General features: G+C 41.7%; 1 protein-coding gene across 2 annotated transcripts; it reads right to left on the bottom strand.

Annotated features, from left to right (window-relative positions):
* Positions 1 to 1,601: 1,601 nt before the first annotated feature.
* LOC113125605 (up-regulator of cell proliferation-like) lies at positions 1,602 to 12,200 on the bottom strand. Of its 2 annotated transcripts, none has more exons than XM_026299163.1 (3): positions 12,116 to 12,200; positions 11,156 to 11,341; positions 1,602 to 6,351 (listed from the first exon to the last, which is right to left on the bottom strand). In XM_026299163.1, exons 2-3 carry the CDS (start codon positions 11,172 to 11,174, stop codon positions 1,706 to 1,708), a joined length of 4,665 nt encoding a protein of 1,554 aa, XP_026154948.1. In that variant the 5' UTR covers positions 11,175 to 11,341; positions 12,116 to 12,200; the 3' UTR covers positions 1,602 to 1,705. The 2 variants fall into 2 exon arrangements, with proteins under 2 accessions (XP_026154948.1, XP_026154947.1); XM_026299162.1 differs by lacking the exon at positions 12,116 to 12,200 and adding an exon at positions 11,634 to 11,682.
* Between the last annotated feature and the right edge of the window lie 9,920 nt (positions 12,201 to 22,120).

The raw sequence follows: 22,120 nt of genomic DNA, 5'->3' as shown, positions 1-22,120 counted from the left end.
AGTGGGTACGGAAAGTATTCAGACCCCTTTATATTTTTCACTCTTTGTGTCATTACAGCCATTTGCCAAAATCAAAAAAGTTCATTTTATTTCTCATTAATGTACACTCAGCACCCCATCTTGACAGAAAAAAAACAAATGCAATTTTTGCAAATTTATTAAAAAAGAAAAACTGAAATATCACGTAGTCATAAGTATTCAGACCCTTTGCAGTGACACTCATATTTAACTCACATGCTGTCCATTTCTTCTGATCCTCTTTGAGATGGTTCTGCTCCTTCATTGGAGTCCAGCTGTGTTTAATTAAACTGATTGGACTTGATTAGGAAAGGCCCACACCTGTCTATATAAGACCTTACAGCTCACAGTGCATGTTAGAGCAAATGAGAATCATGAGGTCGAAGGAACTGCCCAAGGAGCTCAGAGACAGAATTGTGGCAAGGCACAGATCTGGCCAAGGTTACAAAAGAATTTCTGCAGCACTCAAGGTTCCTAAGAGCACAGTGGCCTCCATAATCCTCAAATGGAAAAAGTTTGGAACGACCAGAACTCTTCCTAGACCTGGCCGTCCAGCCAAACTGAGCAATCGTGGGCGAAGAGCCTTGGTGAGAGAGGTAAAGAAGAACCCAAAGATCACTGTGGCTGAGCTCCAGAGATGCAGTAGGGAGATAGGAGAAAGTTCCACAAAGTCAACTATCACTGCAGCCCTCCACCAGTCGGGGCTTTATGGCAGAGTGGCCCGACGGAAGCCTCTCCTCAGTGCAAGACACATGAAAGCCCGCATAGAGTTTGCCAAAATACACATGAAGGACTCCCAGACTATGAGAAATAAGATTCTCTGGTCTGATGAGACCAAGATTGAACTTTTTGGCGTTAATTCTAAGCGGTATGTGTGGAGAAAACCAGGCACTGCTCATCACCTGCCCAATACAATCCCTACAGTGAAACATGGTGGTGGGAGCATCATGTTGTGGGGGTGTTTTTCAGCTGCAGGGACAGGACGACTGGTTGCAATTGAAGGAAAGATGAATGCGGCCAAGTACAGAGATATCCTGGAAGAAAACCTCTTCCAGAGTGCTCAGGACCTCAGACTGGGCTGAAGGTTCACCTTTCAACAGGACAATGACCCTAAGCACACAGCTAAAATAACAAAGGAGTGGCTTCGGAACAACTCTGTGACCGTTCTGGACTGGCCCAGCCAGAGCCCTGACCTAAACCCAATTGAGCATCTCTGGAGAGACCTGAAAATGGCTGTCCACCAACGTTCATCATCCAACCTGACAGAACTGGACAGGATCTGCAAGGAAGAATGTCAGAGGATCCCCAAATCCTGGTGTGAAAAACTTGTTGCATCATTCCCAAGAAGACTCATGGCTGTACTAGCTCAAAAGGGTGCTTCTACTCAATACTGAGCACAGGGTCTGAATACTTATGACCATGTGATATTTCAGTTTTTCTTTTTTAATAAATTTGCAAAAATTTCTACATTTCTGTTTTTTTTCTGTCAAGATGGGGTGCTGAGTGTACATTAATGAGAAATAAAATGAACTTTTTTGATTTTGGCAAATGGCTGCAATGACACAAAGAGTGAAAAATTTAAAGGGGTCTGAATACTTTCCGTACCCACTGTATATACGCATAAAATCTAGAAGAAGAGGATGTGCTCTCTCCAACATAAAGGCAAACAGCAAAGAATATTAGTGTCTCACTTCATGAAAAATGACTTTTTGAGACTCTGTTCTGCCTGGCTACAATCAATATCTTGCCAAGTTTTAGGAATATCAGCAGGCTTTGCATTGTAGATTTTAGCAAACTCTTTGTTGAACTTTGTCATCACATATTTCCAGTAGTCTGATGCCTGAAGACTTACATCTGCAACAATTTTCCAGTCTGGGAAAATTTCTCTGTAACGCTTATAAGGATGCCATTTATCATTTGTAGCTTTGCAGCAAAATAGTGTTTTGCTGTTCACAAGAGCTGAGCAAATGTCGGTGGCAAGTTTTCCTGTCTCATTCCAGTAGTTGATGGACAAACCCTGAGGTCGGTGCAAAGAAACCCGATGGTGCTCATGGTTTGTTCCTCCTGCATCACAAGGTGCTTTGCAGAATGGACACTGTTTACCACATCCAATCAGTCTGTTAAACAGCTCAGTCTGAGGCTTCAGGTGAAGTGTATATAGTTTTGTCCGGATGTCTGATTCTTTAAACTGCTCTTTCAGAGCTTGTCCCATCTCTCTGAGAGACACTGTGAGAAACTGAGCAAATCTTTCTGGGTCAGCAGTGTTCAGGATCATGAAGGCACCAAGAGCATCCTGGGAAATGACCAGTTTATCACCAAGTTCCTTGCAGATATTTTCAACAAATGTCTTCAGACTGCTGCTATTTTTCATTTTGGCCTTTTTGATGGCATCATTTATGCTGCTGATACTTGACTGAAGATGTTGATCCTCAAATTCAGACATTTTAGATCCATCTGAGAAGTGTTTCACTATTTGGTGAAGAATCCACTTATTCACATACTCCTCATATGAGGAAATGTAGCTCACATACTTTTCAAAGTCTTCCTGTAAAAGCAAATCCTGTAAAACTGAAAACTGCAAGTCCATCCGTGTGCTGAACTGTTCTTGTTTGGTCAACATTTCACCAATGATGTCATGACCCAGGAAACGGTTGACAAAGTCTTCAACTGCAGGTTTCAGACATTGGTTGGTGAACTCTTCTGCCTTCTTTTGGCACTGGTCTCGTTCATGGAACACATCTTTAAAATCAGCATGAAACTTCTCCTTGTTTTTCATCAGACATCTGTAAGGATCATTCACCTGGAGAAAAACTTCATGCATTTTCTGGAAGTGTCTGGCTGCAGCTCCACAGATGTGCTGTTTTAGAGAAACTTCAAACTCGTTGTCTGGATTAAGATCCTGGTTGTTTTGCAGCCTCTCATCAATCATGTGTAGGATCTCCTGGGTGTAAGTTTCATGGTAATTGGTTTTTCCTAACGGTTTTTCAGTCACAGACTTTGTGCAGGTATCTATGATGCTGTCAGCCAAATTCTGCACAGTTAGTGCTGTACCTTTAACGTTTCCTTCAGCTGTATATTTGAAAGGCTCCAGTCCACAATCACGCAGGTTTTTATCATTTAACAATTCAGATGCATGAGCGCCCTTATGTGACAGGTTCATTCTCAGGTAATAGGACACACTGGCGAAAATATCTGTTGCCTTCTGTGCAGAAAAAGAAAGTTTCTTCAGTGTTTCATTCCACATCTTTTCAAATTCTTTGTCCAGTTCGTCGTCTGTCATCTGGACATTTCTCTTCCGACATTCATCAATCAGTGCACACACTGCCTTCTCTATTTCTTTTGTGTGATCCTGCTTGATTCTATCAACTTCTGTCTGTCCCTGTCTGATGTCAGCTGCTGCTTCCAGCTGATGAAACACTGAGCTCGTCATTTCTTTTCCAAGGCTTTTTGCACTGTTTTCAAAGTCAGCTTTGTATCTTTCTACCAGACAGACATGACCTTCTGTTTGTGTGAAGTACTGTGTCAGATTATCAAGAAGCTTTGTCTCCCATTCAGACAGGACTTTACAGGCCTCAGTTTTCAAATCCATGAGAAGTTCTTTGATGTCAGATGTTCCAGATGTTGCACCAGCTGTACCGAAATTTGAAATCCTCGTTTCAGCATTTGTAACCCATGTGTACATGTCTTTCTTGAATTCCCATTCCCATGTGTTGAACTCTGTGCACAGCCTCATGTATGCATCAGCCACTAGGCTGTTTCTGAAGCTGAAGATGAAGTTTTCATGTTTTACTGCCCTCCACAGGCTGGTTATCCAGTCTGTAAAGTCCAGGATTTTATTAGCAGATGATTTACAGCTTCCCAGTAGTTGGATGATGTTTTTCTTGAACTCATATACGGCCTCACTGTAACCTGCATTGACTGGTGCCATTGGTGGGTTTCCATTCCAGAGTCCAGGAATGTACCAGTTCCCGGTGTCTGGACTATACTCCATTACATCAGTGAAGCTCTTGTACTCCTCTTTCTTTTCCATTTTGGCTGCAGCCTGGGTCATCTCGTTTAGCTGCTGAAACAGTATTTTCCTGTCTCTTGAGTTCTTCTCATGGGCTGAAACATCAGACACATTCTGGTGGACAAACTGACATTTGGGTTTCTTGCCCACCTCTTTCATCCTGAGAAAAGCATGCACAACTATTTGGAGAATGTCCTTCATTTCTGTTGAGTTCTCCATTGCAATGTTGATAATGGTGATATCACTCAGCCCCACAACAAGTGTTGCTAGCTCATTGTCATGCTCATAATTGTCATCCAGCTGTGCCAGTTCTGGTGACTTTAAGCCCTCAGTGTCAATGATCACCATGAAGTCACAGTTGAGAACTTTTTTAAAATCTTCATTGATTGTGAGCAGCAACATAAAAGCACCTCGAGTACATCGACCACTGCTGACTGCAAACTGCACTCCAAACATGGTGTTAAGGAGAGTGGACTTTCCTGTGCTCTGAACTCCAAGAACTGTGACTACCAGGATCTTGTTCTGTGGAGACACCAAGTCACTGAGCTGAGCGAGGACGTCACTGACCCATCTGAGAGGTATGTTGGATGCATCTCCATCTACCAGCTCAAGAGGAAATCCATCACGCAGTAACTCTGCACACAGTTTGGGCAGATGCTTCAGTTGTTGACGTGATGGGGATGTTTCTGGAAGGGAAAGCGAAGCTTCATAGATTTGACCCATTTCACGGAAGAAGTGTTCAGTCCCCAGTGAGCTGTTGGAAAGTTGTTTGTCAATGTCTTTAATCTCCTCTTTCTTCTCAGAGTCCTTGCATTTCTTTTTGTACTGCTCTCTGAGGTCAGACAGTTTTTCTCGAGACAGGTTATCAAGGTTCATTCGCATCCATTTCAGGAAATAACATCTCTCTGTTCCTGGCCTTGATATAGCACTGATGAAGCATGACATTGCCTTTGACATGTCATAAGAGTTCTGTTGTTTCTGAAGTTCTTTTTTCTTTTCCTGAAGATCACTTTTGTACATTTCTATGTTTTGAGACCCAACTTTTCGAAGACGAAACTCCTCCTTCTCTAAACTTGTCAGTTCCTTCCATATTTGGCCTTGCAGGGGAAGCTGTGCTTCTTTGTAATTTGGGATGTCTTGAATTTCTGCAGTGATGGTATCTGCATTTTTCTTGGCAGCCTTGCACTGTGGACAATCCTCATCAACTGAGATTCCCAGTTCATGGGCAATGTCAATCATCTGCTCTATTTTCATCTTCATCTTTGAGTTCTCGACTACATTATTGACTGTTTCCCTCAATTTTTTGACAAACTCTGCATCGTTCATCCCCTTTCTTTTCAAAATAACGTTCCTGTTAGTCAAGCCCAACTTGATTGCTGTATATTCTAATGCATCTCGTCTGAAGCTCTTACTCTCAGGGTTGCCCACCAAGAAGATCTGTGCCTTGTGGTGTTGGTTGATAAGCAGTTCACTCTCAGAGTCCAAATTGTCAAAGAACACAAAAACTGCTGCAGATGTCTGACACAAGAAAGAAAATTGTGTTTCAAATGAAGCAACATCCCCACGAAGGTTAGCTACAGCTACTAGCTCACTGAAAATATCAATGTTTTTGTTTCCACAGGGAAGATACCAAGTAATTTCAACCAGTCCATTGGAAATTCTTCTTGGACTGTCACCACCCTGCATGTTACAGTGAACAAAGGTGTCATGGTACTGCTGAGAACTGCTCAGAAGCTTATTGAGGATCTCTGACTTGGACAGGGAGCACTCACCCAGTCTCACAAAAGATATCATTGGAAGATCAGAGAGAACAATTCTGTCTTCAATGAAGCCTTTGGATTCTGAGAGTGACTGAGGTCTGTACTTCTTAACAATGTCTCTCATGGCCCACAGCATGAGTGTGGACTGTTGTGTGTCAGAGTTGGGAAGCAGCAGAGGTACAGAAAACTGACACATAGACATTTTGAGCGCCATTTCCTGTCGGACAAAACCATCAGAAACCAGAAACAGAGCAGTGATTATGTCGAGGGGGTTCAGTATGTCACCTGAGTTTGGTCTGCTTATCAGATTCAGAATATTTAACTTTGTATTCATGTATTCATGATCACTGGTTGATTCACCTTGTGATGTACATTTCACATCCCTAGCTCTCACATTAACCATCATCAGTTTCTTCAGAAAATACCACGGAAGATCTGAATTAGACTTGGCAGGTTCATCAGTAATGGTCTTCTCATCAATCTGAAGTATTCTGCTCAGTGACAGCTTCTCTATGTAGTGCTGCTCCAACCCCAGATCCTCCAACAGGCTCTGCAGTTGTGTCTCTGTGGGCATGAAGATGGTTGTTATTTTGTTGTTAAATGGACAAACATAATTTATACATATATGCTGAAATGTCTGGGAATGTGGCACAATGTACAAAATCAAATTTAACTTTCTATTCAACCTGAAGTAAGTTACATTTTCCATTTAATTTGTGTGTAAAAAGCAATTATGATGAAAAATTCCATCCAATTTTACTGTTGCCATGCTATGGAGTTATTCGTGTATATTCCATATAACCTATAGCAACTATAATTTGATAACAAGCCCAAAATGGCTGTTTAATAGGACAACATTTCAATCTGGTGAGAATTCTATATAAGTGCTAGGTAATACTAAGTTAACACTGTATTAACCATCCATCATCTATACCCACTTATTCCTAACCAGGGTCACGGAGATCCCTGTGACCCGGGTTGATTGAGCCTATCCCAGCTCTCTTTGGGTGAAAGGCAGGGGTACACCGTGGACAGGTCACCAGTCCATCACAGGGCCACATAGAGACAAACAACCTCACATACTCACACTCACTCCTATGGGCAATTTAGAGTCACCAATCAACCTGACAACCAGTTTTCATAAACTTGTATACCAGGTTTTTAAGTAAAAAACAAATTAACTCTGTTGTCAAAGCAAACTTTTTTCAGCTACATCTCCTTGCAAAGGTTAAGCCCTTCCTGAGCTGCAGTGACCTGGAGAAAGCCATTCACACTTTTATTGGTATCCAGCTTGATTATTGCAATGCTCTTTATGTTGGAATCAATCAAGTTTGTCTGTATCGCTTGTGACTTGTACAGAATGCTGTGGCACACTTGCTGTCTGACAGTAGTAAGCATGATCATATCACCTGTGGTATATTGATCAAAATGCAAGTCTGAAATATCTTAATAAACTTATGCATTTTTGAAAGTCTTCTTTTTTTTAAGTTTATATAGTTAATCTCTTATATATATATATATATATATATATATATATATATATATATATATATATAAATAAAAATTTCCCTTCTTACCCCCATGGGTGGTGTGAGTGTGTCTTCCTCAATCTCAGGTCCTCTAACAAAGGCCTGGGAGTTTGAGGGTTCTTTGCAGTATCTTAGCTGTTCCTAGCACCGCGCTCTTTTGGACTGAGATCTCTGATGTTGTTCCTGGGATCTGTTGGAGCCACTCTCCCAGTTTGGGGGTCACAGCCCCGAGGGTGCCAATTACCACCGGGACCAATGTTGCCTTCACCTTCCACATCTTTTCTAGCTCTTCTTTAAGCCCTTGGTATTTCTCCAGCTTCTCATGTCCCTTCTTTCTGATGTTGCTGTCACTTGGGATGGCTACATCTACCACAACCTGACATACATGTTTTTGGACTGTCGGAGGAAACCAGAGTACCTGGAGAAAACCCACACAAGCACAGGGAGAACATGCAAACTCCACACAGAAAGGTTAGGTCCCTGCTGGGTTGAATTTCTGATGCATGATTAAAACCCATATGGACATTCTGTGATTATTGCTCATCTTTCCTGCTTTAGCCTCCAGAACATAGTCAGGAAACACTGCTGCAGAGCACAAGTTGTTCAAAGTTAACCCCACCTGCACCCCCTTTTACACGCCAGAGCAGCTGGCAAACAAGGCTCGAACAAGATGTAGCATTTGCTTGATGCACACTGTACCTGGCTAGTGTCCATTTTCTGTTTACTCTACTTTTAAATTGTGTTCTGAACTTCCATTTTACCAGGTTCTGCTGCTGTGGTGTCACTCCCGTCTCCCTCTTGTAGCTCCCACTCTACACAGCCTACTATTGTTGCTTGTTAGCTTGAGTTTGCCATGTTGTGCTTTCAGCATATTATTCAAGCAGGCAGCACCTGTTGGGGCCAATTTGTGGGCATGTGCACTCCAACCCACTGCAGAGGTGATAATAGGATTATGGTGGTGGCTCTCAATAGGAGTTTATGAAAGGGGCCGAGGGGGTTTAAGGGGCAGAAGGCACAACCAGTTCTTACAGAAACCACAAACATGAGCGTAAGATATAGGCAAGGCAAGACAAGGCAAGTTTATTTATATAGCAAAATTCATACAGAGTAATTCAAAGTGCTTTACAGAAATAAAAGACAGGTTAAAAATACATAAGCAAGAATAAAAATAAAGGCATGTCACTGCTTTGTCACCATATTTGCCCCTTATGATATCGACTATCGTACCACGCTGACCCATATTTGTGGGTCCCCTACTTTCAGTTTGTCCTATCCCTGATGGACTAAAAGTACCTCAACACAGACTATCTGCGGAGACGATCCTGAGTCCCACTCTTACGTCTAGGATCGAGTAGACTATAGCTGGAGGTTCCAAACCCCTTATTTAAGTCTATAGCTGTTTAGAACTGTATTCTAAGGATAACACTAAAGCGCCTGGGTTCCTAACCCCGGGGTCCCTGACCCAATTGGCTTTAGAACGAAGGTTCCCAACCAATCAACTTAGAGTACTGACCGTGAGTCCGATTGTCTCCCCCAACAGGACAAAAGTAGTGACAAAACAGACAAAAAAAAAAAAAAAAAGAAAAAGAAAAAAAAAAAAGATGAATTAAAAATTGAATTAAAAAATGAATTAAAAATTAATATTAGAGGAAACTGAGTGCAGATAAATCAGTTTGGATAAAACACTGTCAGGTCTAGTCAGGTCATATGTTATATGCCACACTAAAAAGAAAGGTTTTTAGCTTGGACTTAAACATTGCCAGAGATGAGGCTTGTCTAACATCATCAGGAAGACTATTCCAGGTTTTAGCTGTATAGAACTGAAACGCTGCTTCTCCCTGTTTAGTCCTGACTCTGGGCACGAGCAGAAGGCCTGTTCCTGATGTTCTCAGAGTTCGAGATGGTTCATGTGGCATCAACATGTCAGAGATGTAATGTGGTGCTGAGCCATGAAGAGACTTATACACAAGCAGTGCTGTTTTAAAGCCTATTCTCTGAGAGACAGGAAGCCAGTGCAGAGATCTGAGAACAGGAGTAATGTGGTTGTACTTCCTGGTTCTAGTCAGGACCCGAGCAGCAGCGTTCTGAATGTACTGTAGCTGCCTTACAGCTCGTTTTGAGAGCCCCGTGAACAGGCCGTTACAGTAATCTAGCCTGACAGAGATAAAAGCATGGATGAGTCTTTCCAAGTCTGGTTTAGACATGATTCTGATCCCTTTGATTCTGAGATTCAAGTCTGAGTCCATGATTACCCCTAGATTTCTGACTTGATTTTTAAATTTTAGAGAAAGAGACTCGAGGTGACTGCTGACACTTTCTCTTTGTTTCTGTGGCCCAAAGATGATTATTTCAGTCTTGTCACTGTTTATTTGGAGTGAGTTGTTTGGCATTCATAGAGTGATCTGTTCAATACAGCTGCACAGTGAATCGACCGGTCCATATTCACCAGCTGTGAGTTAAATGTAAATCTGAGTGTCATCTGCATTGTTATGGTAGGACACATTATTGTTGCGTATTAAGTGGCCTAAAAGCAACATGTAAGATGGACCCCTGGGGGACCCCACGTCAACGCCATTTGGTCTGAGACACAGTTGCCAACTTCAATGAAATACTTCCTGTCTTCAAGATAGGACTTAAACCTTTTAGGAGCAGTACCAGAGATGCCTATCCAGTCCTCTAACCTTTGTAACAGGAACACATGGTCCACTGCATCAAAAGCAGCACTTAGATCCAGCAGTACTAAGACAGAGACTCTGCCAGCGTCGGTGTTCAGATGAATGTCATTTGTCACCTTGATGAGGGCAGTTTCAGTGCTGTGATGGGGCCTAAAACCTGACTGAAAATCATCAAAGCAGTCGTTTAGCATGAGAAAGTCAGTAAGTTGTTGGTAAACAACTTTTTCAATGATTTTGCCTAAAAACGGCAGGTTTGATATGGGCCGGTAGTTGTTCAGTACCATGGCATCAAGATTACTCTTCTTCAGGAGAGGCTATATATCTCAAGACAGAAACCCTGTGTTGCAATACATCCACATCTTCTCAAGTCTGCTGCACCTTACAAGTTTTCTACTTCAGGTTAATGTTTACTGCGTAAAGAACAAATCCAACCTTTCAATCACCAACATGTCAAATGATAAGCTTAGTCGCTAAACTTTGGTGTGTTTTCATCAATTTAGAACAGCAACAAAATTATCAAAGTATTATAAAATTATTCTGAAAAATATTCTGGACGTTATGTGTCATTGTATTAGATTGTTGCAATAATACTATACATACATTTGCAGAAAGTAAGCATGTTTATCCCCCTACATGTTGATAAGAGTATTAAAACCTTAAAAATATCAATTTTTTGGTGACCTGTCCAGGGTGTACCCCTGCCTTTCAACCAAAGAGAGCTGGGATAGGCTCCAGCAGATCCCTGTGACCCTGGTTAGGAATAAGTGGGTAGAGATAATGGATGGATGGATGGAAAATATGCATTTAGTGCACATTTAGAACAGATGCAAAAATGTGTGATTAATTTGTGGTTTATCTTCTATTCTTTTCTTTATACTTATTTCTTCCTAACACTGTGCAGAGTCACTGCATCAGGAATGTGGAAGACCGTTGAACTGTCATTTATTTAGCTGGCATAACATTATAGTGCAGTCAGGATGGTTTACAACACCCCAGGAATGATCCAATTCAGCTCATCAGACAAACAGGATGTCCTTTAAACTGCCAGTGGTTTATGTTTGCATTGATCCATAATATTTCCATTATATATTCTTATTCTTTGCTAACACTTATCTGCAGTGTGCAAAACTGTTGTGATTTATTGCTTCATTTTCTATAACTTACTTGAATGTGTAGCTGCCATGTCAGGTGTGTCTATACTTTGATTCTTCAGTTCATCAGAAACTTTCTGCCCCTCCCTGGAAATGGTCACAGTGTAGTTCTCCACTTCACCAGCAGGAGTGTCCAAATGCAGAGACACTGACTCACTGCTGACATTAGAGACTTTGATCCTCCCAGGACAGCAGGGAACTGTGGAAATAATAATAATATGCTGATGATCATAGTGCTTTAATTAAAGTTATCTACATACACACTGCACTTTATTTAGCTCATATTAATCACTTCCATTCATCAGTTCTGTTACAGGCTCTGTTGTTTCCTCACAGTAAAGATCAATACATATATCTCATCACCAATTTCCTTGATAAATGATAAAAACATATGTAAAAACAATGTATATTATCTTATCCTATACACATTACCTTACAGGACAGTGTTTCTGTTTCATTTTTCTGGATCTTTAGATGGACAAAATATTAACCTCCATTGTGGTTAGTCAGTCATCCCACACTTGCTCCAATTATTAAAACAACTTCTTACTGGGATAAAAAGAAACAACTCTTCGTTCCTCAACTTATTTAAATATCCTGCCAAACAATGCCATGAGCTGACATGACAAACCTGCACTGTTACATCCTTCCATCACATAAAATGTTATAATGTTGCTTTCTCAACTGATAAAAATAACCCATTTTTTGATCATCTGATTAAGTATGTAAAGCGTTCTCACAAAGACAAGGCCAAGGAAAGCACATTTTGTGATAAACAAATCTGCCTTATTAATAGGACATGAAAATAATACCCCAGACACAGTATTAGGTGTATATAAGAGTTTACAGTAGGAGTCTTGAAAACCCAGCAGTATCACATTAATAATCAGTTAACCAAATAATAACTGTATGATGTTTATCTTGTTTTTCAGAACTGAACAAACCTCAGACAAAACAACAGTATATAACTCACCTCTGTAGATGAGATTTGCCCATGGAACTACTGCTCTGTTCAGATAATAAAGAGTTACTGCAGATGAAGCCCAGTGCAGCCCCTTTTATCCTGCTGGGTGAAGATACTTTCACTTATGTCTTTCCTCTTAAGCCACAGGGTGCTGGAAGGTGTGGCTTGACTAAACAGACACACCCACCATAGTACTGTATGACTAGACCCTGAAACAGGTCTGTCGGGATTAACAAGTTAAGGTGTGTTTTCTCAGAAACCACAGCTTCCAGCACAAACATAATGGAACTCACCTCAGAAGCCTCAGCACCAGAAGTTGTTTCTCTGCAGTGCAGCCGAATTAAAATAGTGTGTTAGGAACCTAACACTGATGCCATGAGAATCACACACTGTTGATGAAGCATTTCCCCACACATCGAATGTAGTGTGACAATATAATGTTTCTGTATTTTCTTTCTGCAACATAAAAAATCAAGTAAATAAAACTCCCCAATTAGTGATATGTTTTGAAATGATTGCATTACTTATCCAGTAACTATTTCAAAATTAATAATTTATGATTGGTGACTAAAACCTTTGTATTCTGTACTGTACTTATGTATGCAAAAGTTTGAGCACCCCAGTGTAAACGTTTGTTTAAATGTTAATACAATGTTTCTTCTATTGGAAAAATAAAAAATAGAACAATTATAGTCATTGGGTCAAGTATAAAATGGGCAGAGCTGACCAAGTCAGTACTGATAATACTAGTAAGTACTGGTAATGATAATCATTTTTTACATGTATCTTCTGTATCCATCCTGATAATACTGTATAAGCCTCATTGTGACCTTTGTTTCTCTGTCACTCTGGCAGACTGCTTTAGCACTGACAGTGACCTCTTTGCAAAGATAATAAAATACCTAAAAGACATTTGAGTTTCAGTTCATTTCAGATTTTTCAAGGAATATTGAAGTTTCTCTTTTTTTTTTTTTTTATATACCTTGGCTCTTTGGATCAGGACCTGAGAGACCATTAGCCAGACCAGTGTCTGCTTGGAGGAGATTTCTCGGCTCATCCCTACTCGATATGGTGACTCAGCAGCCACCGAAGCCGCATCATCTTCGAGCTCTGCCGCTACTTTACCTAACCCTCCCGAGAGCCATTCATTCCAACACCATTCCGTTACGACGGAGAGGTAGTGTCATGGAGCCAGTTTTTATTTCAATGTCGCTTAGTATTTAATCAACAACACACCACCTGCTCCACCACTAAAGCTAAGATAGCCTTCATCTGTGGACTCCTTTCGGGACAAGCTGCTGCATGGGCCAAGGCTTTGGCCCAGTCCCAGTCACCTGCATTTGATCATTTTAATGGCTTTTGTGAGGAGATTATTGGAGTTTTTGAAGTGCAGGTCCAGGACTCCAGGACAGTTACTGTCTATTAGACAAGGATCCAACACGGTTTCTCAGTTGCGTTCCATATTTTGGCCACAAAGAGTGGCTAGAACGATCACGCCATGTGAAGGGCATTTTGTAATGGACTAAATGAAAAGTTAAAAGATGAGCTACCTCTAAGGGAGGACTGTAAGACCCTGGACCAGCTAGTGATGCTGGTTACTAGACTTACAGACAAGAGGGAAGCTGCCTGCGCTAAGGCTCATAAGAACATGTCCGTTGCCAATGTGTGGATCACCCAAAAGGCCCAACTCACTAATCTTTGAGGGGGGATTAGTGAGTCATAACGGTTTCGAACCTCTCCGGAATTAAACAGATGGAGCTTCCTGAAACTCTTACGGTGGGTAAGACTGTTTTGGAAGTGACAGTGTTGATTGACTCTGGAGCTGACGATAACTTTATTGATCAGACATTCATCTATGAAGATAACACTCCACTCGTAGAATTACCCACCAGGAGAGATGTTGGATTGATAACTGGAGTGTGTTTTGCCACTCACACTGTCTCAGGTCCACAGGGGGGTTAGAGTTGTGCATCACCCAGGAGGAGATCAGACTGGATGGATTTCGGCAGGAGTATCACTATCTCCAGTGGGTATTCAGCAAAGAGAGGGGGCAGGCCCTACCACCCCACCGGCCTTATGATGGTGAGATAAATTTGCATTCCCGTGCTCCCTTGCCCAGTAGCCGACTGTCTTTAAGTGAACGCAGTGCTATGGAGAAATATATCACAGAGTGATGAGCCTCGGGGATGATTCACCCCCATCATCTCCGGGGAGTTTCTTCTTTGTTGATAAGGACAGATCTCTAAGACCCTGCATTGACTATAGAGAACTAAACACAATTACCATAAAGAACAAGTACTCGCTACCCCTCCTCGATTTGGCATTTGACTTTATTCATAAGGTTAAGATTTTCACCAAGTTAGATCTGGTTAGCGCTTACTACTTAATCCGAACCAAGGAGGGAGATGAATGGAAAATGGCATTTAACACACACTTTAGGCCATTTCGAGTACTTGGTGATGCCGTTTGGTCTTAGTAACGCCCCTGCAGTGTTCCAGGCATTAATTAATGATGTTTTCAGAGACGTGTTCAATATAATTGTTTTTGTTTATTTCGATGATATACGGGGCAGCATGGTGGCTGAGTGGTTAGCACTGTTGCCTCACAGCAAGAAGGTCATGGGTTTGCAACCCGGCCTTTCTGTGTGGAGTTTGCATGTTCTCCCTGCGCTTGCGTGGGTTTTCTCCAGGTACTCTGGTTTCCTCCCACAGTCCAAAAACATGTATGTCAGGTTGATTGGTGACTCTAAATTGCCCATAGGAGTGAGTGTGAGTGTGTGAGGTTGTTTGTCTCTATGTGGCCCTGTGATGGACTGGTGACCTGTCCAGGGTGTACCCCTGCCTTTCACCCAAAGAGAGCTGGGATAGGCTCCAGCAGATCCGTGACCATGGTTAAGGAATAAGTGGGTATAGTAAATGGATGGATGATATATTGTTTTTTTCCTGAAACAGACAGGAACACGTCCAGCATGTCGGAGAACTGCCTGTTTGTATAACCAGAGAAGAGCGAGTTCCATTGATCCTCAGAAAGCTTGCTGGGGTTTGTCGTGAAGGAGGGCTAGCTACATGTCAAACCTGCTTAGGTCCAGGCAGTGGTTGACTGGGCCACTCCCACATTAAGGAAGCAACTGCAACTGTCTCATAACCACCAAGTCTCCCTTCTCCTGGTCAACTGAGACAGAACAGGTTTTCAGTAGGTTGAAGCAATTATTCAATTCAGCTCCTGTTCTCTGCCATCCTGACCCCTCTCTTCCATTCCATGTGGAGATGGATGCCTCAGATTCGGGGATGGGATATCATCTCACTGACTGCCATCGTAGGCCAGCACCGGATTATAAGGTAGGCCAGAGGGTGTGGTTAAATACCAAGGATCTGCCTCTGCAGGTCAAAAATAATAAATTGTCTTGTAGATATGTGGGTCCTTTTGAGATTGAGCATATTATTAACAGGAGCACTGTCAGGCTCCTCCCTTCCCGTTCACCTCACCTTTCATGTATCTCTGCCTTAAGCCTGTCACCCACAGCACCCTTAGTCCTCCGGCCGAATATCCTCCTCCATAAAGAATGATTCACGACCACCCGGCGTCCTTTAAAAGGATACAGGACCTTTAGGTCCTTTAAAAAGAAAAGAGATGGTCTCATTGCTCACATATGTTTACCACCATACTAATGCAGGGCTGAGTGCAAGGAGTGCACAGGGAATACAAGAGTAAAGAGAGCAGAGAAAAAGGATTGAATTGTTCTTAAATACTTACAGTGAGAAGTCAAGTGTTGGAACTGGAATGTCCTCCCTCAGTTCCACGTGTTCGTTTGATTGATAAAACGGAGGAGATAAATGTGGTCTCAAATTAGCCGTTTATTAAAACACACTGAATAGAGCAGTCAAACTTTCCCTAACCAATAACAGTCTTTGTCAGGGCACGAAGTCTGACTGCCTATTCTTCCCTCGACCCAGTGATAATATTACAGAATGAAATATGCAATCTTTAGGAAGCTGGCGTGTTCTTCTCCCATAGGTTGAGAACGATGATGGGATGTCCTGAGATATCACTGTTACTATGCCTCCTGGCAGAGGTCAACCTGCCCTGTAAGACAGAGTACAACAACAAAAGCAACAGGCACATCCTATCTGATGTTTTGTCTAGTTCACTTCTTGCCCTGTAAGAAATCTTGCAATTACTGAAAAACAAGTTCATGTCTAAACTGCTACTGTTTCACACATACCACAATGCTTCATGAGTATACTGTAATAATGCATTAAAGTTTAATCTATAATATGATAAAAGTAATCTAATACTGCCTTATACCTTAAGCTGCAATGTAATAAAAGTAATAATTCCCACACAAGCTTACTGCTGTTTTGACACTGCTTTTTAACTGACGGTTGTAACAGAAACAACCTGGATTTGTGGTGACAATCGCATCTTAAAAAGGTGAGAGGGACCTTTTAGAGAAACAGAAAAAATAAAAGTAGAGAAATAGAAAGAAGAGTTGGTAAAAACAAAGGAACAAGGAAACAAAGCAAGCAAAGAGAACCCAGATGAGCCGGTGGATTTAAATGGTCCTAATGTAAATTTCATGAAAACTAATTATGAGGATGAAGCTATAACTCCACTCACAACCTCGACCATGCCCCTGCTGCATCAGCAGGGCTATATATATTGGGGGGGGGGGGCATCATTGTTTGCATATGTGTTAACTATAGTGCAGATGCTTTTTAGAAAGTGTGATTTGACAATTCATTTGAGTGCCACACACACAATTGTTAACACTGGGGAATTAACCTCTCCAAAAGTTAGTGGCAATTATGTCAACTCTGTCGGGGCATCAAGGAAAACTGAAAAAGGTTTTCGGGGCCAGGTTGTGGGGGCAGTGGTCTAGGCAGAGATGCCCAGACTTCCTTCTCCCAGGACACTCCTCCAGCTCTTCAAGGGAATACCAAGGTGTTCCCAGGCCAGCCGAGAGACATAGTCCCTCCAGCGTGTTTTCCCCAGGGCCTCCTCCTAGTGGGACATCTGAAACAGATGCCCAAGCCACCTCACCAGGCTCCTCTTGATGTGGAGGAGTAGCAGTTCTACTCTGAGCTCCTCCTGGGTGACCGAGCTCCTCACTCAGAGTCATGACCCAGAGTCGTAACCATAGGTGAGGGTAGGAATGTTGATTGACCCGTAAGTGAGTTTCGCTTTTTGACTCAGGCCTTCTTCACCACAACAGACCGGTACATCGTCCAACGCACCAATCCATCTTTCAACCTCCCGTTCCATTCTTCCCTCACTTGTGAACAAGAGCTGGAGATATTTAAACTGCTCCACTTGAGGCAGGATCACTCCTCCAACTCGGAGAGTGTAAGCCACGTTTTTCTGGTTGAGAACCATGGCTTCAGATTTGAAAGCGCTGATTCTCATTTCCATTCGCTTCAGACTTGGCTGCAAACTGCCCCATGCTAAAGGGCCCAGCTTGATAAAGTCAACAGGACTCTGCAAAACACAAGGATCGGGGACAGTACCTCTGGACTGGCAAAACAGGGTGGTAGTCCCTCTTTTCAAGAAGGGGGACCAGAGGGTGTGCTCCAACCACAGAGTGATCACACTCCTGAGCCTCGCCAGAAAACTTTATGCCAGGGTACTGGAGAGGAGAATCTGATAGTAGAACCTCAGATCCAGGAAGAACAATGTGGTTTTTGTCTGAATCATGGAATGCTGGACCAACTCTATACCCTCTCCAGGGTGCTTGAAGTTTCATAGGAGTTTGCACAACTTTTCTACTCCATTTAAAGGGAAATGTTTTTTTGGGGCAAGCTTTAATGTGTTGTTTAGATATTGACCTAAATGTCAACCTCTGAAGGCATAAAAATGCTTAAACTGATGAATCTGACCGTGATTCTAAAATTTTGTGGCCCTGATTAATTGCTGTATGCTTATGAGTGGAAAATGACATAAGTGAGCTACTTTTGGAGGAGGTTGGACAGCCCACACACAAACACTGTCAGGATCTGTGTTTTGAGTTCCTGTTTTGTGCTTTTATTTTGTAGGTTCCTTTAGGATTTGGTTTTGTTCTGTCTTGTTCCACTTTACTTTGACCCAATTAGTTGATTGTTTTCACCCATGCCTCATTTGTGTTCTCCCCTTCTTATACCTTTGTTCAGTCACAGTTCCTGGCCAGGTCATCTGCCTCACATGCGGTTGTTCTGCCGATCACTGCCCAGTGTTGTTTTGAAGCTCCTTCAAGATAGAGATTTCAAGTTTGCTTTGCCTTTGTTTTTCACGTCTGGTTTTTCTCCTTGGTTTCTGTTCATGGACCTTCTCGTTTAACCCTCTGGGGTTGACGCACGCGCCAACGTGTTTTGACGCATCTTTTTCTGATAAGGCCGAAACAAACTTAAATTACTCCGTCAATTCTGATTGTACAGATAAAAGAAGTATATCATTCAAATCTGTAAAGGGTCTAGTTTTAGTTGTATACCATCATAATAAACGTTGTGCTTTTTTTAAATAAAGAAAGCTGACAGGGTGCGCTCTCTGCCTTTTCTGTCTCTGCCATTTCTCTTCACAGACGCGTAAATAAAACAACCAGAATCTCAGCGAATACTTGCCTCATAAAAATAAGAATTATATGGCTAGAAAGCTTGAAATGTTTTCTTTGAAATGAAACAATTCAAGTTGAAAACAAATCATCACTTTTTATTTAATCCGTATGAACGTAAGGAGAAGTCCGTTTTTTCCTGTCTCACCTCATTACAGGTAATGCGATCCTGGTTTTAACTCAAATGAGGATCGTTTGGCTCCTCATTGTGTTGTATTGTGCTGCACTAATCCGTCCCATCTACATTGACTGAAAGGCTCATTATGCGCATCTTTGTCTGGACGTTCAGTGCGTCTTTTGTGTTCTCAGGTAAATCACATGACTATTCATCCTCAGACACACCCTCTTGCATATGGCCTTTCTGGACAAAAAGTGTCTTAGAAAATTTAAATCAGTGTATTGTTTACTGTGAATGTGTGAACAAGATGACATTCACAGCACTCTGAAGTAAACACTTTAGCCTACAACATGCTGGTCTCCAAAGTCTTGTGAACCAATGTTCTGTTTGTGTTTTATGGTCTTATTTCAGTGAGTAAAAAATTGTAGTTTTTCACTAACCATGCATAAACACTGTTTTCTCAAAAACACAATCATGTATAAACTTGCTGCTCACATATTATTGTAGCCAATTTTGTGCTGATTACAGTGTTATTAGACTTTAGACATTAATATGTTTAAAAGACACTGAAATGTCAGGACATGTCAAAATTTGTCCAGGCCCCCAAAACCCCCTCAGACCCCAGAGGGTTAAGTTAAGTATCTGTCTCTGTTTTGTATGTGTCTTTCACCATGTCTCGGGCTCTTGTTTAGCTCCCTGGTGTTCATGTTAGTCCCCTTTATTCATGCCTTGTCTCCCTGGTGTTCAAGTTTGCCTCATTCATGTCTTAGTCTTGTCGTGTGTCTCCTGCTTTGTCCCCTTTAGTCCGTGTGCTTGTTTCCCTGCAGTCTGGTGTGTCCCCGAGGTGTGTGTGACCCCAGACCTTTAACCCTTGTCTGTGTGGAGTCTGGTGTGTCCCCGAGGTGTGTGTGACCCCAGACCTTTGTACCCTTGTTTGTTTGTGTGAAGTCTGGTGTGTCCCCGAGGTGTGTGTGACCCCAGACCTTGTACCCTTGTTTGTTTGTGTGGAGTCTGGTGTGTCCCCGAGGTGTGTGTGACCCCAGACCTTTGTACCCTTGTTTGTTTGTTTGGTGTTTGTTCCCCCTTGCAGTCTGGTGTGTCCCCTGTGTGTGCGTGACCCAGACGTTTGTCCCCCCCTGAACTTGTTCCCTTGAAGTCTGAGGTGTTTCCCGAACGTGTGTGTGGCTTTGACCCTCCTGTCTCGTCCCCTTGGCTCATGTTGTCTCGTCCCTCTCGCTTGTGTGCCTATGTCCCTTGGTTCCTGTGTTCATGTTTTGGCTTTCTTTGAGTTCTGTTTTGAATAAAGTTTCATTTGTGAACTTGATGTACCAGAGTGGGCGTAATCCTTGGTCCAACTTCTAACCCCCCAGCAGCAACCCTGACAAACACACGGTACATGCTGCATGATTGGATCCACTACACCTCAAACATTTCTATAGGTGCTCCTGAACTTTATGAAAACCAATGATACAAAGGTGATTTCAAAAATGAATGTCATGTTATCACATTTATTTAGATCTAAAACATGATTAATTCACCTAACAAAGAATCAGATATTTAGCATTTTTACTGTCTCAAAAAATACAGTGACTAATGGGAGGTCATAGACACTCTACCCACACTAACAGACCATCAGCTGCATGACATCAAACCAGGTGACCACATGATGATTAGAGATCTCAGAAGGAAACACGAGAAGTCCAGATGGTGAAATGGTTCATTCCCTGCCACCTATATCACAGTAAAGGTCCTGTGAGAGTCACATGGGTACTGTGAGGGACCGACTGGCTGACAAACGAGCCACAGGTAGATTCTTAAACAAGAAAAGGGATTTATTTTCTCCAAATGCACAAAAATAAGACAAATTTGAAAAAAAGTAAGCCAAGTTCTGGGCCCATAAAAAAGGTCAACTGAACAGAACTTAGCTCAAGCAAAAAAAGTTTAACCTAAATGTAAACTGAGCTGACTGAACAAAGAACAAGACTGCCTCCCTAACTGAACACCTAAAGGAACTTATATACTGGCTGATCAGGCCAACTGAAACGCGGGGGGTTTACAAGACAAAACATAATTAACTAAATTACACATACTTATAACTAAACTTACAAGTCTGTCAGTTTACAATTAATTAAATTAAACAAACAACTACATTATATCTAAATGAAACTTCACAAAAGAAACCAAATCTTTAGACCAAGGACTTCATCCTTCCCCCCCTCTGGTTTTCCAGTCAGTGGTCTGGTCCTCTTTGTTGGCCTCTGCACAAATTCAGGCTCCACCTCAGCAACCTCTATTGCTAAACCAGGAAGAGAACAGGTAACTCAAAGAACAAAAAACATAAATTAACAAATAGACAAAAGACAAACCAATGCTAACTAAATGTGTGCGCTTCATTTAGCAAACAAGGCTGTCCTGAAATAAAGTAAATTATAAACCAAACAAAATGACTTATTTACCTTCCTAAAATATTAAAACAGGTGATAAGCTGTGGATGAGTAGTCCAACCTTTATTGGGTGGCTGTAGATACAGCCATCACAGGTACACACAGGCCACTGTGAACGAGGATCAGCATCACGTGCTGACCATCAAGAAACAGGCTCTGCTCCAACAACCACTAGATAAAGCAAGAACATCTCACCCAAGTTAAGTGTCTCAACTGTGAGGAACGAGGACTGATTGGGCAGGCCTGCATTTATTGCCTTTTCTGTACTTATTTTCACTAATCATAATCCTATTTTTTATTTGATACACAAGATAAAATTACTCAGATTATGAAATTATTCTCACTACCCACAATGACTGCCCAGTGAGGTGATGAGGTCCAGGATTACAGTATTATTTTTACAGTTCCCTTGGAGTATTATTCCTTTGTTTTTAATCTGCTGTTATTATTCCCGTTTAAAAACCCCACATCAAGAGTGATTTTATTAGTGAACTATCACCTAAATTACAATCAGTCTTTTCTCTCTAAGAATTCCTCTTAGTCAATATAGCTTGTTGATCCTTTCCAATTGGCATATAGGGCTTTTTTTTCAATACTGACTGAATCACTAATGAGCTTTTGACTTTGAGCTAAAGTTCTCCTACGGCACTACTTCTCACTCTTAAGTGCATCCTTAAATGCAATTGGCAATAAATTCTCTTTAAGCATTTAAAAAAACCTTTTCCTTATAAAGGGGTTCCATTGATTTGGTTACACTCTTTTCTAACTGACAGGACTCAGAACTGCCTTTTTAATAACGCATTGTCCGCATTCTTCTTCCTTGTATGGGGGGAAAAAATCAAGGTATGGAGCCTCTTTGCCCAGATTTAAAA

This window comes from Mastacembelus armatus, chromosome 18 (assembly GCF_900324485.2).
Source record: "Mastacembelus armatus chromosome 18, fMasArm1.2, whole genome shotgun sequence".
Classification (NCBI taxonomy): domain Eukaryota; kingdom Metazoa; phylum Chordata; class Actinopteri; order Synbranchiformes; family Mastacembelidae; genus Mastacembelus; species Mastacembelus armatus.
The sequence above is the reverse complement of the archived record's forward strand: the minus strand, read 5'-3'. Positions and strand labels throughout refer to the sequence as shown.